This window comes from Gobius niger (genome assembly GCF_951799975.1).
Source record: "Gobius niger genome assembly, chromosome: 3".
Lineage (NCBI taxonomy): Eukaryota > Metazoa > Chordata > Actinopteri > Gobiiformes > Gobiidae > Gobius > Gobius niger.
The window spans coordinates 41,952,548-41,968,629 of NC_136854.1; the positions used below are offsets into that span (position 1 = coordinate 41,952,548).

The window sequence follows — 16,082 nt, forward strand, 5'->3', positions numbered from 1 at the left end:
CTTATTTAAAGTGAGATTTACCTCAGAACTAGTGTGAAATGTCCTCAAACTAGCGAAGTAAACTTGGTCAGATTAGAAAAAAAGGCTAAATGAGAAAAAAAAGGAAAAACTACTACTACACTGCAAAAAGAAATTAACTAGATTCGTAATAATGTCTCAGTTTGAGCATAATAATCCAAATTTGAGTTGTTTTGACTAGGGCTGTGCAATTAATCGAAATTCGATTACGATATCGATTACAACTGTAAACGATTACAAAATTAGCATAATCGCAAAAAATCGATTATATATATTTTTATTTTTATTTATTTTTTATTTTTTTTTCTAATTTTTAATTTTTGGATTTTTGTCACTTTTTTGATGGAATTTTGTCACTTTTTTGATGGATTTTTGTCACTTTTTTGATGGATTTTTGTCACTTTTTTGATGGATTTTTGTCACTTTTCTGATGGATTTTTGTCTTTTTTTTAATGGATTTTTGTCTTTTTTTTGATGGATTTTTGTCATTTTTTTTGATGGATTTTCGTCATTTTTTTGCTGGATTTTTGTCTTTTTTCTGCTGGATTTTTTCACTTTTTTGATGGATTTTCGTCATTTTTTTGATGGATTTTTGTCTTTTTCTGCTGGATTTTTGTCACTTTTTTGATGGATTTTTGTCTTTTTTTGATGGATTTTTGTCTTTTTTTTGATGGATTTTTGTCACTTTTTTGATGGATTTTCGTCATTTTTTTGCTGGATTTTTGTCTTTTTTTGCTGGATTTTTGTCTTTCTTTGCTGGATTTTTGTCTTTTTTTTAATGGATTTTTGTCATTTTTTTTGCTGGATTTTTTTCACTTTTTTGATGGATTTTTTAAAGGCAACAAATAATCGTTTGAATAATCATGATTTCAATTATGACAAAAATAATCGTGAATATTATTTTTTCAATAATCGAGCAGCCCTAGTTTTGACTATGTAGTTGGGCATTTGTCCCAGATTATTTCACTTGTTCTGAGATGTTTCGGACTCGTTTCACTACATTTTGTCCTTATTTCAAGTCATTTTCTTTGCCAATGGGGTAAGAAAATTGGTGTCTTATCTCATTGGCAATTTTACTTTCTTATTTAAAGCGAGATTTACCTCAGAACTAGTCTGAAATGTCCTCAAACTAGCGAAGTAAACTTGGTCAGATTAGAAAAAAAGTCTAAATGGGTGAAAAGAAACATTTCCTCAATTCAAGACATTTCAGCCAATGCTTGATATTTACACATGTTGCCTCTTTCCCTCTCTCTCCCCACTATATCAGCGTACGTCCTCCGTGGAGCGTCTGACGGCGATGTCATAGAGCCTTTATGTTTTCTCAGGACAGTTTTAAATACTGCAGTGTCTGAACTCAGAAAGCATGAACGAATGTGCAGCGGACACTGGGGGGAAAAAAAAGAATAAACAATGACACTTCTGCCAGTGCCTATTGTGGTGTAAGCACTGCAAAAAGTATTTAACTAGATCTGTATAAACATCTCAATTTGAGCATAATAATCCAAATGTTAGTTGTTTTGACTGGTTAAAAAGTTCTTGGGCATTTGTCCCAGATTATTTCACTTGTTCTGAGATGTTTCTGACTCGTTTCGATACATTTCGTCCTTATTTCAGGTCATTTTCTTTGCCAATGGGGTAAGAAAATTGGTCTTATCTCATTGGCAATTTTACTTTCTTATTTCAAGCGGGATTTACCCTAGAACTGGTGTGAAATGTCCTCAAACAAGCAAAGTAAACTCGGTCCGATCAGGAAAAGTGTCTAAATGAGTGAAAACCGCTCAAAACAAGAAACATTTCCTCAATTCAAGTCATTTAAGCCAATGCTTGATATTTACTTTTTGTAGTGAGCTGTTTGTCAAAAGCTATAAAGCCAAGAGATTATTATTATTTATTCCAATTTCCAAAACTTATGGAAATGAATTATTACTTTTTGTTCTGAGATGTTTCGGACTCGTTTCACTACATTTTGTCCTTATTTCAGGTCATTTTCTTTGCCAATGGGGTAAGAAAATTGGTCTTATCTCATTGGCAATTTTACTTTGCCTCAGAACTAGTGTGAAATGTCCTCAAACAAGCAAAGTAAACTCGGTCCGATCAGGAAAAGTGTCTAAATGAGTTTGTCAAAAGCTATAAAGCCAAGAGATTATTATTATTTATTCCAATTTCCAAAACTTATGGAAATGAATGATTACTTTTTGTTATGAAACTGACAAAACCTTCTTAGTTTCCGTCTGACTAAAACATGACATGACATTTGCGTCCAAAAGAGTAAGACTATAAGACCGAAAGAGCTGCCAAAACAACACTGTTCTGGAGTGTGCATGAACAAGCTTTTAAAATGAACCGCACGGACAAATCTACATTTAACTGTGGAGCCTTTTTTTGCAGCGGAACAGAAAGTATTACATCAATCTTTCAAATGCAGAGGAGTAAAAGTATTAAGTTCTCGACAAAAAATGCCACTCGAGTAAAGAACAGGCTCCGCTCAAGCTTGTCATTCCAGTCCCGCAGAACGAGTCAAACACAACATGCAATCAGTCTCGTCCACATTCTGCACGTTTTGGTCCTAAAGCAGCGGTAAAGGTCCCGTACCTGCGCTCGGTTCTGCATGAGAGACTGCACCGCGGCTCGCCCGATGCCCTGCGCTCCCCCGGTCACCAGCGCTACCTTCCCCTCCAGAGACATGATCCTCCGAGCGGCTCGCATTCCCCCGCACGCACCTTTATACCCCCGGCCCCTCCGTGTTTGTTTTGACTTCAACTCCCTCCTCCTCCTCCTCCTCCTCCTCCTCCTCTCTCTCTCTCTCTCTCTCTCTCTCTGTAAAGCACATGAAGCCAAAACATTTGCAACTTGCCATACCTGCCCCTCGGCTCCGCCTCCCGCATTTCTGACACACCCCTCCAGCCTTTGCTCTATCGTTCCTCTTTTCTCAATGGAGCGACTGCGCCGGTGAACGTGCGGAAGTGTCAGCTGTTGGACGATACTCAAGCGCTCAGAGCACGGAGTGAACCCGTGCGGTGGGGGTTAAGAGGTTAAAGGCACTTTTCAAGATATGTCTCTCATAGTGGAATGAAACGATGGGTCTCGTGAGGAGCTGATTTTGAACATTCTTGAATCGCAGAATCTGGAAATGCGAAGTGGATTTTCCAATTCTGTAGTTCTGTTAAAGCAGTACTTAGTAACTCAGTGCCCCTAGAGGCCATAAGCGCAACTGCAGGTGTCGTAGCAAGTTGCGTTTTTTTAAATTAATTGTCCGTGAGAGTAAATCCTACGCTGACAGAAAAGACAAAGGGACAGAGGGATATTGTTCATCCAATTACACAATGGAGATCATTTGTTTCTCTCAAACTTGGCTGTAAATACTGTTTAAGTGGCGCTAGCCCGCAGTTAGCTTTGCCCGTTAGCCAGCTAGCTTCTTCTTTGTGATTCTATTAGTGTGTATTGGTGGCTCCGGTCCGGTGGCAGTCAAGTTGCAATTGTGATTTTCTAGTCAGAGACACCAGGGGGAGATGAAAGACCCTCCAATCATCCCATAAACACTTGTGTTACCCCCACAGGGACTACGGAGAGGATTTATTAAGGTAAACAAGTTACTTAGTACTGCTTTAAAAGCAACTGAACTGAAGGGACAGAGGGATATTGTACATCCTAGATGTCTGTGATGTCTGCACGGAGACGCATCATTGTACTGTATTGAGCTGTGTCTTACTGTAACATCTTTACAGGCAGTTTTGACATAAATGAACAGCATTTTGCAGCTTGTGATTCGGAGAATAAATGCATGTAGCTAAACAGGGAGGGCGCCCCATTTATTAGACAATGTTTAAAACTAAGCATGTTTTTCTGACAACTGCATAAAATGCCTCTTTGCCTCTTACAGATGTGCAGCTGCGTGAAGCTGAAATGATGTTTAACTGCAATGTAAGAAGTTTATATTCTGCTTGATTCTCAATAGCATGAAAACAAAATAAATGAAGCCGAGGCGTTAATTGAAGAGGAGGATGTTGAGGTGAGGCGGGCGCAGGTGGTGGTGCTCATGAACCAAGGATCAGTAACACACATGGAGAAGGCGACACACTGCTCTGAGAGTGTGACCCCTGACTGCTCTGTGTCTCTGCGCACCAAGAACGAGCCGCTGACCTGCATCAGGCAATAAGCCAATATGGATACGCTAGACATCTGTGTGGAGCACAGCTTCCAAACCTTTCCTCATTGATAAAGAATTAATAACGGATTTTTTGTGAAAAGATGAGGCTGACACTGTTTTAATAAGCATTATTATTTTAGGATAGATTATTAGTTTGGGTGGTTAGCAACAGGCTATATCCACTGTAGGGATGTCACGGTAACCAGTGTAGCGGTAAACCCCGGTAAAAATTTTGACGGTGAAAATGACCGTCTTGTTTGTGTTTTTATTATTATCTCGGTGAATAACCGCACCCGCGGTGTCGGCACGGTGAGCCTCACCAGCCACCGTCTCATCTGCTGCAGTTTCCGCGCATGCGCACTTTGTTGTTTGCAACACAAACAAAACTTTCTCGAAGCTGGAATCATGTCCGACACGACAGCGACAGGCTATCAGCCTCAGAGTTCAGTTTGTGGAACCTGCAGGAAAAAGTGTCTCTAAAGCAGCAAGACTTCGAACCTCTGACTCTCCTGCGTGACCGTCTCCCACAGCTCTATAGCAGTAAGCTAACGTTAGCATGACCGTCTCCCACAGCTCTATAGCAGGAAGCTAACGTTAGCATGACCGTCTCCCACAGCTCTATAGCAGGAAGCTAACGTTAGCGTGACCGTCTCCCACAGCTCTATAGCAGGAAGCTAACGTTAGCATGACCGTCTCCCACAGCTCTATAGCAGGAAGCTAACGTTAGCGTGACCGTCTCCCACAGCTCTATAGCAGTAAGCTAACGTTAGCGTGACCGTCTCCCACAGCTCTATAGCAGTAAGCTAACGTTAGCGTGACCGTCTCCCACAGCTCTATAGCAGTAAGCTAATGCTAATGTGGGACTTTGGGTTGAAGAGAATGTAACGAGTCGCCCCATAGTGCGGCTGCAGCGCCACCGCCAGTACATAAACATGTCGCGGATATCTCCGCACGATGGCACAATGCGTTACGGGGCTCCCGGTGCAGATTACAATAGATTCACTCTCGCCGCAGTTTAATGAATTTAACAATGATGGCATTTTCCCAAATCTGCAAATCGAAAGCTCACTGGAAGGACAACAACAATTTTCCTGATATAGACGGTTTATCTTCGTTTCTGACGCTATAAATAGTCCATGTAAAACCCTCGAAACATCAACAACACATCTTTATAGTTCCTTTACTTTGATGTGAAAAGGCTTTGTCTGTATTTTTTTATGTAACAAGCACTGTTTGAAACGATTTCAGTTTGTGTAGGACTATCAATGCTTTCTGAACATATTAACACACATTTAAAAAAAATACAGCGATAATAATACCGAAAACTGCTACGTGATACTGAATACACTAAATAAATGAATATTAGGGGCGCTGATTAATTCTGAATCAGTTAAAAGGGATTTCTGAGTCCTTTCCGACAATGCAAATTACGTTCGAACCGACCCCAGTCTCCCCCTGATTGTGGACAGACAGGCACCAGGACAAAGACATTATAAAGACAAGACCTTTCAGTAAAATATGTACGAGGGATAAAGATTCAGCAAAACAAATGTGATTTTTTTGTATTCAACATCGTTAACAAACAGAGCATTGCTTCTGTGAAAAAGATCGGCGCCGTAAAAGATCTGTGATTTAAAAAAGCAGCTCTTCAAGCTCGGAAAAATCAGCTGTTTAACCACCGGTCACCAAAACATCCGGTGAAAATCGCTGGAATAAACAACAGCAGCGATCCTCCCTATTTACTGCATTGCACTTTCACAAGTTGTGCTACTAGCATCGATCAATTACAAAGATAGGGATGCCCCGATACCGATATCGGGCCGATACCATATGCTTGTACTCATGCTCATTCATGAGAAACCGATACCACTTGCCTTGTGGCCAGCACTGCTACAGGAGCAGCTCCACTGAGGAGAGAAAATAGCAACAAACTGGAGAATTCTTTAGTGAGAATCCAATATTCCACATAGAGCTGACTTTATTACAGACGACACTCCCTAAACCAGAGTCTGTGCTGGATTTAACCAGAGCTAAATGTTGTTAGTGCTGCAGTGTTTACAAGATACAGGCTAATGTTGCTAATGTTGCTAACTAGCTGCTAACTCGCGGCTAACAGTTCTGGCGATTCTTACGCCGTTTAATGTCCAGGGGCTTTTTCGTCTAGCTAACAAACCCAGCGACTAAAAAGTACCCAGAGAATCCAAACCAGTGTTAATTTTGACAACACATTTTAATTTAGTTTTAGTCTTAGTCTTTTGACTAAAATGTAATTTAATTTTAGTCGAGATTTAGTCTAAAAAATCTTTTCCCTTTTAGTCTAGTTTTAGTCGACTAAAATTGCATGTCAATTTCGTCGACTAAATTTAAGACTAATTTAGTGGACTTTGCATTGATAATATTCATTATAATCATATTTAATCTTGTTCATCTGCTTCATGGAGCTGCTTCACATGAACAAAGCTCAGAGCTGATCCTTTGGCAGAGAATTTACATGATCTGAGGCTCTTTCAGACGGTCAATAGAAGTTTGGATGATTTTAGTCTCTCCTTTTCATTTTTATTTAGTCTTATTTTAGTCGACTCAAATATCTGGACATTTTAGTCATAGTTTTAGTCTCATGAGAAACTTTTAATTTAGTTTTAGTCCAATTTTAGTCGTCAAAAATATCACTTTGACTAAAATTAAGACTAAATATTTTAGTCTACGAAATGAACACTGATCCAAACCATGTTTATATTGAACGAAAATGAGCTGCAGCAAAACAATCACAATGCTGTAGCTACTGGATAAGTTGCTAAGTCTTTGGAAAGTTACGAGACTTTCTGCTGTGGCTGGGTTCAGGACTCGGCCATCTACAAGCCTCCAGAAAACAGCCGTGTACTGGCAAAAGTAACTTAGTAGTAATAAAGTGTGTGTTTCGTAAACATTACATTGTTACGAGATGTTTAATGTACACAAACGTTTCCCACATGTTTCGACAGGTCAGAGACTCGCGCTCCTTGATGCTGTGTCCATTTCGGAAACCTATAAAACTGTATCCCATTGATCCTACGTTTTCCATGTCTATCGTGTGAGGTGCCATTATATATAGTTCTATGATGCCATGACGACAACTCCTCACTCTCAATAAACACACGAGAAAATCCACACGGAGCTGAAGTAAAGACGAAAAGAGACCATTTAACTGCAATAATAAGTAACATCTCAATACTATTAAATAAAAATACATAAATGAATAAAGCACAAGCATTGAGGAGCTTTTGGACGCGAGCTGTTCTGTCTATGAAGGACAGTGCAATAAAAATAAAAGTTATATTGAATGAGAATATAAATAAATAAAATGGCATCTGTCAGTATGTTTAACCTCTTACCACCCGCCTAAACCGAATGCATTCTGTCCTCTTTGGCTATAGGCCTGTGTAACAGCTCATTTGAAAGCTAAGACCCACAAAACTGATTTGAGTTTTTGTAATTTTTTTGTTGTTTTGTCACATTTTTGTTGAATTTTGTCACATTTTTGTTGAGTTTGGTCACATTTTTGTTGAGTTTTTGCCACTTTTTTGTTGAGTTTTTGCCACTTTTTTGTTGAATTTTGTCACATTTTTGTTGAATTTTTGTCACATTTTTGTTGAGTTTTTGTCACATTTTTGTTGAATTTTTGTCACATTTTTGTTGAGTTTTTGTCACATTTTTGATGATTTTTTGTCACATTTTTGTTGAATTTTGTCACATTTTTGTTGAATTTTTGTCACATTTTTGTTGAGTTTTTGTCACATTTTTGTTGAGTTTTTGTCACTTTTTTGTTGAGTTTTTGTCACATCTTTGTTGAATTTTGTCACATTTTTGTTGAGTTTTTGTCACATTTTTGTTGAGTTTTTGTCACTTTTTTGTTGAGTTTTTGTCACATCTTTGTTGAATTTTGTCACATTTTTGTTGAGTTTTGTCACATTTTTGATGAATTTTTGTCACATTTTTGTTGAATTTTGTCACATTTTTGTTGAGTTTTTGCCACTTTTTTTGTTGAGTTTTTGTCACATTTTGGTTGAGTTTTTGTCACATTTTTGTTGAATTTTTGTCACATTTTTGTTGAGTTTTTGTCACTTTTTTTGTTGTTTTGTCACATTTTTGTTGAGTTTTTGTCACATTTTTGTTGAGTTTTTGTCACATTTTTGTTGAGTTTTTGTCACATCTTTGTTGAGTTTTTGTCACATTTTTGTTGAGTTTTTGCCACTGTTTTGTTGAGTTTTTGTCACATTTTTGTCACATTTTTGTCACATTTTTGTTGAGTTTTTGTCACATTTTTGTCACATTTTTGTCACATTTTTGTCACATTTTTGTCGCGTTTACATCCTTGTTTTCTTCTCATTTTTTGTGACTGTTTTGGTGCTTTTTTCCCCAAGACGCTTTTAGATTAGGGTAAATCCAAACTGGAGAAAATGGGATCCGTTCAGGTGGGAGTTCAGGGGGTTAAGAAAAGGCCTTACTCGTATCAGTATTCGGCATCAGCAAGTACTTAAATCAAAATACTCGCATCGGTTTTACAAAAAGTGGTATCTGTGCGTCCCTAAAAATTATTATTAATATCATTAACTGGGTCCATGATCTCTTTGTGCACCAAAAATCTCTTCAAAAACAGAATCATTTCACCTGTACAAATGTTATTAGCCTTTATCTGTGACGTCACCTGAAACCCACGCACAATAGTCGTCCCTCCATTGCCGTAGCTCCGCCCTCCACATTTCTCTTCGCACACCTTAACCACCTAATTCACGCACTGTCTCGGGCTTCAGGCGTCACGGCTCCTGTAAAAGTCGAGTTTCCGTCTTTCGCACACGTGTTGCACAATGGGCAGCTGTGCGAGGAGACGAGCTGCTGACACACACGCAGCAGGTCCGCACACGTCCAGGCTAAACAAACAGCTGGAACGCAAAGTCTGACGGCCAGGAATTTTCTGACGATTTACTTTGGCTGCGCTACAGAAATAAGTTACTATGCGTGTCTGAAAGCGGGAGGGAAATGACGAATGTTGTTGTTATAGCCGCCGAAGTTCCTTTAATATAAACAAATGCATTGTGGAGAGAAAAAAAAGTGGATTACTCTGAAAGGGGTAGTGTGTGCTCTGGTGACATCTAGTGGTGGCATTTCAGAATCACCTGCTTGTTTGGATCATTCCTCTTGAGTAGGGGAAAGCTGCAGACCCAGAGCCGAGACAGAAATACCGTAAAGCGAATCCACCGTGATAGTGCGCCCTCTCCTGGTAAGGACGGATATACGACGGTATTAGGTCTTGGGAAGATTGATTTGATCAACTCAACGAACGTGAGACTTTAACCGAGTTATTTCATTTTTTGATTTCTTATGAACCAATATAGAAATCGTAGATGCTTCTGTTGTTTGACAAAGATAACATGACACTTTAATGCCATCCATCCATCCATTTTCTTCCGCTTTATCCGGGGCCGGGTCGCGGGGGCAGCAGTCTCAGCAGAGATGCCCAGACTTCCCGATCCACACACACCTCCTCCAGCTGTTCTGACCCCGAGGCGACACCAGGCCAGCTTGGAGACATAGTCCCACCAGCGTGTCCTGGGCCTTCCACGAGGCCTTGTCCCACTAGGACATGCCTGGAACACCTCCTGCAGGAGACGACCAGGAGGCTCCGGAACAGATGCCTGAGCCACCTCAGCTGCTCCTTTCGACGTGAAGGAGCAGCAACTCTACTCCGAGCTCCTCTCGGGTAACGGAGCTCCTCACCCGATATGACACATTAATGTTGTTTGATAACATGACACATTCATTTTCTGCTTAAGATAGCGTTCATGCTAGTTGGAAATGAGTAAAAACAATAAATAATCCCAATTACATGCTACCCAAAAGTGCAATTGCCGGCTGTAAAGTAAATATATAATTTATTCATAATTATGTATTAAGGGTATGTTTTGTGGCAAATTATTGCATATTTTAATTTGAAAGAATCTTGGCCTGGACACTGTTGAGATTTTTAATCTCAATGAGTTTTATCCTGGATAAATAAAGGACAAATATAATTTAAAAAAAAAAAGTCATGGCACCATTATTAATGGCACATAGTTGCATGTATATGTCATTCCAGACTAGTTTTGACCGTATTATTATTTGGCCCGAGCGGCCTGGCAGGGCTCGGGCCTATTGTAATTGTACGGTTGTGCGCGGAGCGCACTGATGAAAGACGTGCGCATAACAGTCTTTCATGCGTTGGCATCCGCACAGTAAAATGAAGATTACCCCTTCATGAGGATGTGAGACAGGCCTCAACTCTGACAATGTTCAAATCCAGGCTGAAAACAGTTCTTTTTACCGATGCATATGACTGAAAGTATTTCATCTGCACTCTCGCCTTTTACTGTAATTGATTAATTGTATGTTGATGTTTTTATTGATTCTATTTGTTTTCTTGTATTTATGCAACTGTGAAGCGCTTTGAATTGCCTTGTGTATGAATTGTGCTCTACAAATAAACTTGCCTTGCCTTACTGCGCGGATTTCGAACTACTCCTGGTATTATTACGCCTTACAATATAGTTCCCCCTTTTATCCGCTTAGAAAATCCACATTGTTTAATTTTGTGTAATTATACTTTGTAGTGGAACACTTCACGTAACCATATTTAAATAGGGAAAACGTGGAAGAGCTTGGTAGCTTCTATCTTGACCTGTTTTGGAGCTATAGAGGAGAGAGGGAGAGGCTAAATGCTAACGCCGTCTGTGCTGTGTTTACGTGACTGAAGGCACGGGTGAAGACCAGACAGGTCCTAAAGAACTCGTCAAAGCTAAGGTAATAAGGTAAGAACATATCTCAGTATGTAAAAACGGTGGCCTGTTCCTTTAAATCTCAAATTCTGCTGACTTTAGTCACGTCTCCATGGAGCCGAGCTGGAGACGTCCCCTCCCAGTAAAGCTACAGTCAGGTCCTAAGATTTTCAACAATAAAAATATCTGTCATAAAATAAAATGTTGTATTTTAATCTCATTTATAGTGTAAAATTCTACGCAGTGTGGCTTTAAGTACATGTACTTGAGTAAATGTAACTGAGTAATACCCACCTCTGGGCGACCCGTCAGGAGCAGAGGGCGACGCACAGGGACTCCAGGCTGATGGTCAGAATCACCTGCTGGAGGATTCACCGACAGACGCATCTCTGGAATTCAAAAACTACAATAACAAACGCTGAATTATGAATATAGTTTCCACTAAATAAAGACACAAAGACATGGAGAGGAGCAAAGTGGTTCAACAGCCCATAAATACATAAAAACGGAGAATGCTAACTTAATGCTACATGTTAGCATCGGGCTAATGCTAACGGTTAGCTAGCACTTGCTACAACTGCCGTTTTTTCACTTCTACTGAACAATCTGCTGTGAGAAAATATCCACATGGGCCCGATTTACACTTGACTTAATTTATGTGATAAATAAGTTCATATTCTACCAGAAAATGGCAAAAAAAAGTGGAAAATTGTGTTTCTCTTAAGATTCCATTTTCTCCCTCGGCGAAGCCACGCCCCCTTCTATGACGCGATGCCGTCTGTATCTGTTGCGTATGTTTTTGGTTAAAGGGGGAAACTGGAGGAACACAAATGCATCATAATTACTTCAATATTCTTGTACTATCTTGACATCTAAAAACGTCTTATTGCTCACAAAATTACAGAAATCGCAGAAATTTAGAAAAAAAACAACAGAAAACTACAAAGTCTGGGGGAAACTCTGACATTATTTTGATTTTATCTCGTCTAAAGCAGAGAATATGTGTCGTTGGTTCTGCCGGAAACAAGACAAAACTATGAGGCAGACTTAAAACTAATGTAACTAGTAATCAGGAATCAGAAGAAACTAGAAGGAGTAATCAGTAGTTGGATTACTTTGACAAAGCCTTTTCGAAAAGAGTTTGACACATTTTGACCGGTTTATCTCCAACAGTAGATGATGTTTTTCACAAGATGAGAGGAAAACCTTCATTTGTCCCACATGGTTATTTTATTAAACATTGTACAGAAACAATGAACATAAAGTCACCATTTATAACAGTTTATTGCACCGACCCTTAATATAAATAAGTGGAACCACCGCTGAGTGAAAGGTTGGTTTCTGGTCTTTAGAAGTCAGATTATTAAGTTTGTTGACTCAGGATTAATTTCTGTTTTTGCACTGCATGTGTTCACTATTATCAGCCGGTGTGTGTGTTGTCATTGTGTCTTTTGGCAAAACACTTCATCGACCCTCCATTAACGTGAGTGACTCTTCATTTCAAGGAACATTTGTTTGTTTGTTTGTTTGTTAACTTTATTGTCCCCGTAGGGAAATTTGTCCTCTGCATTTAACCCATCCTTTGATGCCGCTGGGGCAACCCGTAAGGAGCAGTGGTCGACGGCAGTGCCGCGCCCGGGGACCCATCTCCATGATGTGGAGCCAGGCTGATGGTCAGAATCACCTGGCTGGAGGATTCACCTATTGCACATGTTTTTAGTGGTAGGGGAAACCGGAGTACCCGGAGGAAACCTACGCAGACACGGGGAGAACATGCAAACTCCACACAGAAAGGCCCCGTCCTTGGTGGGAGTCGAACCCGGGACCTTCTAGCTGTGAAGCGGAGGCGCTAACCGCTGCGCTACCGTGCCGCAACATTTAGAACTTTGTGCAATAACATTTATTATAAGATGATGTTTTTGAGACATGTAATATAGCATATTTTGGAGCGACAGTGGCACAGATGGCAGAGCGGGTCGTCTCATGATCGGAAAGTCGAGGGTTCGAATCCCGCCTCGTGAAGATACACACTGTCGCTGTGTCCTTGGGCAAGACACCCACCTTGCCTCCAGTGTCTGCGTACACTGGTGTGTGAATGGGTGAGTGGATCCTTGCTGTAAAGCGCTTTGAGTGCCTCATAGGTGGAAAAGCACTTTATAAGTTTAGACCATTTTAAGACAAGACATTGCAGGTGAACAGGGAAATCACTTCTGAAATGTTTTGCTGTAGTTTGTTGATATGAGAACAAAATGTGTGACAGGTTTTCGGTAATATAATAGAAACTACAAAATATCAAGTCTGTCGGTGCCACTTCTATGCGGTGGCACATGAGTGAGTGGCTGGTGGTGGTGAGAGAGGCCGATGGCACAGACCTCGCTTCTATCAGTCTACCTCAGGGCAGCTGTGGCGACAATAGTAGTTTACCACCACCGACTATGGAGTGAATGAATAACGACTACAGTGTAGCACTTTGAGGAACTTGGCAACACTGGCTTGTAGAGCGCAATACAAGGGTCAGCCGCCATTATGCGATGCCACCATTTTGAGAAAATGTTCTTGTAAAGATGGTCTTTTTTGTTTTCAGGTGAAACTTTACTTGAGACCAGGTTTATCCTGCAGTGTCTCCCCTAAAACCAGTGCACATGGACTGATTGATACTTAAACACTCTGGAAACCACTGACCCAGGGCAGCTGTGGCTCCAGCAGCAGCAGAGAGGGAAATGAATCAATAATGCAATGTAAAATGCTACATAAACCGATGTGTTTTATCTCCCAGGTTTAAAGCAGTACTAAGTCACTCTTGCCCCTAGAGGCCATAAGCGCCACTGCAGATGTCGTAGCAAGTTGTGATTGTTTTTACTCATTAATTGTCCGTGAGAGTAAATCCTACGCTGACAGGAAAGACAAAGGGACAGAGGGATATTGTTCATCCAATTACACAATGGAGAAAACTTTTTTCACTCAAACTTGGCTGTAAATACTGTTTAAGTGGCGCTAGCCCGCAGCTAGCTTTGCCCGTTAGCCTGCTAGCTTCTTCTTTGTGATTCTATTAGTGTGTATTGGTGGCTCCGGTCCGGTGGCAGTCAAGTTGCAATTGTGATTTTCTAGTCAGAGACACCAGGGTCAGATGAAAGACCCTCCAATCATCCCATAAACACTTGTATTACCCCCACAGGGACTACGGGAAGGATTTATTCAGGTAAACGAGTTACTTAGTACTGCTTTAAAAGCAACTGAACTGCCAATATTTCACAGCTATCCGGAGAGCATCCTCATGGCATTTTTTCATGACACAAATCTGAGGATGACTGAGCACAGCTTTTTAACCAATGTATTGTATGTTTTTGTCTCTATATTATCATTAACACACGCCTCACTGTCAGCGCAGGTAAATAGTAGCACAGCTGTATCTGAAGTTGCTTCAGGTCCTTGAAGGATCGTGTGACGGTGCGTTGTTACCTGTAGAGGGCAGTGTGACATAGAGCTGTGAAACAGTGCATTTTCTCCACGTAAGAACCCTCAGAAAGTCCATTTGGCAGAAAAAAAGGAGCTTAAAGACGCACACACAGCGACAGACGGTGATGGATTTAGATAAATGTTGCAACAAAAAGAGCGACACAGAGTCATTCATGAATAAATCCAACACAAAGTGACTCTTGCACCCACACGGTGACCTACTTTTGGACCTTTGTAAACCTCTGCAATGAGAAAAACACCGCAGTGATTGTCCGTCGCGTTGAAAACAGTCCAGATAGTTTTGTTTTTCGAAGGTGTGTCCAGAACAGAGGAGACAATGTTATCTGCGGATCCCCACAAGAGTTCATGGACATTTTCCCCCCACACACAGTGTAACTTTAGTCACACCGTCTCTGGGCCGACATCCGGACTCCGGCGTCTGTATGCGCTGGTTAAAAAGGTGACAGATAAAGGAACAATTGTATCGCACACGGAATAACAAAGAGCTTATGTACAGAGTTGGCACAAGTCGTGTTCCTGTGTGTTCGCTTCAAACTTCGGTAGAAATGTTTGTATGAAAATGACATAGACAGCATCTCATAACTTTGATAACACATATTTTATGTTATTTGGAAATGACGAGTTTGAATTCATTTTGCAAAGAAAAAAATAACCAACTCTCCCAGCTGCAGTTATTTAGGTGTTATCCTTTGCAAACAACAGAATCGTGTCAAATCAAGGGCAAATCTTCTTATTTCAACCCCAAATCACTCACTTCTAGTTGAGTTTTTGTCCTACATTAGTTGAAAGTGGTTCATATTTTCGAGCGCTTTCACAGTTTCATGTTTGGCCTGACAGGATGTTGAGGCCGTGGTTCAAACTAAGCAGCAGTGATGGGCTAAATGATCCGAGAAAGTCACGTGACCCACACTTTCACCGTGTCATTTTGTATCATGTAGTGTCATGTGTAACGAGCAGCAGCGAGCAGTAGGGGGCACCAGTTGAACGAGAGCAACACCTGGCTCATTTTGTCATGTGGGATTTATGCATTCATTCTATTCTCATTATCCAGAGCAGTTTTCCTCTTTCTAAATTCTCACTCTCAACTGTTAAAGTTGAGTCGACTTTTTCAAGCTTTCCATCATGTTATTATGTCACTCCCTCATCAAAAACATGCCTGAAGTGTTGCCTTGGCACATTCACGTATTTCTGAGTAATCTCTAAAAACTCTGATGGCGGCCATTTTAGGGATAGGTTTTCCTGAGTCCTCCTAGGAACGCCCCCACCTCCTGGAGACGCCTCCGAGCTTTTGTCACCAGCCGAGTAACCGACCACTGCTCCTCAGCAGAACCCCCTCCCCACTGATGCCACAGACAGCGTGTGGAGGGGGCGTGTCTGAAAGGCTCAGAGGTTCTTAAAGAGACAGAGGCCTATTTCAAGACATTCACTACAGCCATTTTGAGAGAGACATTTTATACAAGGCAGTTATTCTAATTTACTGCATTTACAGACCAACAGAAGGTTTGGTCATCATTGTAGTGTGATATAGACTGGTGCTATGGGACTGAAAAAAGCAGAATACCCCCTCTTTAAACAGCTCAATCCTGGTTCATATTTCTGAACGAGAACAAATGAGCTGAGTTCGCTTTCTTCAGGCTCACTGCTGCAATGCT

The 16,082-nt window shown here is 40.7% G+C and overlaps 1 protein-coding gene across 1 annotated transcript in view; it reads right to left on the minus strand.

Annotated features, from left to right (window-relative positions):
• The window catches only part of hpgd (15-hydroxyprostaglandin dehydrogenase), a 39,888-nt gene extending 37,165 nt beyond the window's left edge, over positions 1-2,723 (minus strand). The window contains exon 1 of the mRNA XM_079553484.1: positions 2,611-2,723. Within this exon, the coding sequence (XP_079409610.1) occupies positions 2,611-2,703 (93 nt within the window). The 5' untranslated portion in view covers positions 2,704-2,723. The remainder of the gene's footprint in view (positions 1-2,610) is intronic.
• Positions 2,724-16,082: the final 13,359 nt, after the last annotated feature.